The sequence below is a fragment of the Pyxicephalus adspersus genome, chromosome 7 (assembly GCF_032062135.1).
Source record: "Pyxicephalus adspersus chromosome 7, UCB_Pads_2.0, whole genome shotgun sequence".
NCBI lineage: Eukaryota > Metazoa > Chordata > Amphibia > Anura > Pyxicephalidae > Pyxicephalus > Pyxicephalus adspersus.
In genome coordinates this window covers 25,264,226-25,266,535 of record NC_092864.1, presented here as the reverse complement: position 1 = coordinate 25,266,535, position 2,310 = coordinate 25,264,226, and the positions used below count along the sequence as shown (strand labels likewise).

The following is a 2,310-nucleotide window of genomic DNA, read 5'->3' as shown; positions in this document are numbered from 1 at the left end:
CCCCCCCTCATTCTCAGTACTTACCTACCCCTCCGTATACTATATGCAGATCCCCCTAACTCCTTAGTACTTATCTGCCCCTCTGTATAGTATAGGAGGATCTCCCCCATGCTCAGTACTCACTTGCCCCTCCCTATAGTAAATGAGGATCCCCCTCATCCTCAGTACTTACCTGCCCCTCCATATAGTATATGAGGATCTCCCCCATGCTCAGTACTTACCTGCCCCTCCATATAGTATATGAGGATCCCCCTCACCCTCAGTACTTACCTGCCCCTCCGTATAGTATATGAGGATCTCCCCCATGGTCAGTACTTACCTGCCCCTCCATATAGTATATGAGGATCCCCCTCACCCTCAGTACTTACTTGCCCCTCCATATAGTATATGAGGATCTCCCTCGATCCTCAGCACTTACCTGCCCCTCTGTATAGTATATGAGGATCCCTGCCTCCCCTCCTCAGTACTTACCTGCCCTTTCATATAGTGTATGAGGATCCTCCCCATCCCTAGTACTTATTTGCCCCTCTGTATAGTATATGAGGGTCCCTGCCACCCATTCTCAGTTCATACCTGCCCCTCTATCTAGTATACGAAGATCCCCCTGATCCTCAGTACTTACCTGCCTCCTACTTGTACTATATGAGGATCCTCCCCTATCCACCTATCTACCCCTTCCATTCTGTGGTATATAATATTACTCCCCCACTACCACCAGTACCTACCTTCTACCACCTCCTTGTAGTATATACCCCCCCCCCACAGTACCTACCTGCCTTACTCTTGAAGTGTATGAGGATGTACCCCTGGCTGCTGTCAAAGTTTTGGATTTTGCACTCTCCTCCATTAGAATCTTTCTTCTTACAAAAATACAGCTCTATTTTAGTCTTCAATTTGTTGAGGATTTCTGGCCCATGATCCCACTTGAGGGCCACAGGATATGGGTAGGTTTTGTCCACCATATTGTAGTCACAGAAATTGTGGGTGACGGTCTATGTCAGTGACATGGAAATATTTGCTGTGGGTGTTGGGCAGAAACAGCTCCGTGCTGACTTTCACTTTCTCTTTCTCTATTTTTCACTCTCTGACGTCTCCTCCTCTTCTGGAAAATTCCAACTGATTTGTAAATTGTCTCTGCTGTCCTTTCAGCCTCTCAGCTCTGCTGGAGATACAATCGTGATGCAGTGTTGAGCACAGGAGCTTGCAATCTAATTCTTCAATGATTTATCAGACACCATGCCTAATACTATTTGCTAGAACTCTATGTATCATAGACAATTGCTCCTTGTTTTACCGATGTCCCCTCCTTTGGTCTCCATGCCCCCAGTGATGGCTGCCTGGCATTCCTCAGGGGTGGGTTTCCTGATGGTGACAACACTGGGCCACGTCTGTGTAATGTGTGTGATAATTGTAATCTCCATTGGAAGAGTGACAAAACGGGAAGAATTAGGAAATGGTGACAGAACTTTGTCACCTTGTAACAGGAAGTGCCTGACCGGGGGTCTTTGTGGCAGGATCAACAGGAATTAAAATTACTTTAAAAAAATTTAAACTAAAAATGATTTGAGACTTGTCTGATTTCTGAAAGCGTTTGGTGACGAGTTGTAAAGCTACGTACACACTTCCAATTATTATCGTTGGTAAACGAACGACGAACGATCCTGCACGATATCTGCGAACGATCGTATAGCACCGATCCTGCACATACAGATAACGACACGATCGTTCGCAGATATTGTACACACGATAGATGAGATCGTTTGAACGATACAGGAAGTGACGTGCACCACAGGAAGTGAGCGAACGTTCGTTCACCGCACATGCTCAGACCATGAACGATCACTGAACGACCGTACACACGATAGATGGTCAACGATCGTCGTCCAATCCGATCCGCCGGTCCGGTCGTTCATTTCCAACGACTATCCTCGTTGGTCGGCGTCGTTGGTTACTTTTTTTACGAACGATTTTTGGCCAATCGGTCGTTCGTCGTTCATTTCCAACGATAAAAATTGGAAGTGTGTACGCAGCTTTAGTGTTTCCCGCTAGCTGTACTTCAGGTGAATGATATTCATTCTCCGCACTGCTGAGAATAATGAAGTTGCTGGAAATGATCGTTCACATCCAGTGACAGATGAGTGAACGATATGCACACAGCATTACACAGCGCTGTACAATGGAGGGGGGAGGACGGGTGAACGGCACCCTGCTCCTTCAAAGGAGTGCACATTGGTTGTTCCTGATGAGTTGTTCATCAAGCAGTTGTGGTTGATTGATGAACAATATAGTAGGACTGCTCTACACATTTGA

The 2,310-nt window shown here is 46.3% G+C and overlaps 1 protein-coding gene across 1 annotated transcript in view; it reads right to left on the bottom strand.

Annotated features, from left to right (window-relative positions):
• DTX3L (deltex E3 ubiquitin ligase 3L) overlaps window positions 1-1,390 on the bottom strand; it is a 10,642-nt gene extending 9,252 nt beyond the window's left edge. Inside the window, exon 1 of the mRNA XM_072417878.1 lies at window positions 773-1,390. Within this exon, the coding sequence (XP_072273979.1) occupies window positions 773-962 (190 nt within the window). The 5' untranslated portion in view covers window positions 963-1,390. The remainder of the gene's footprint in view (window positions 1-772) is intronic.
• Between the last annotated feature and the right edge of the window lie 920 nt (window positions 1,391-2,310).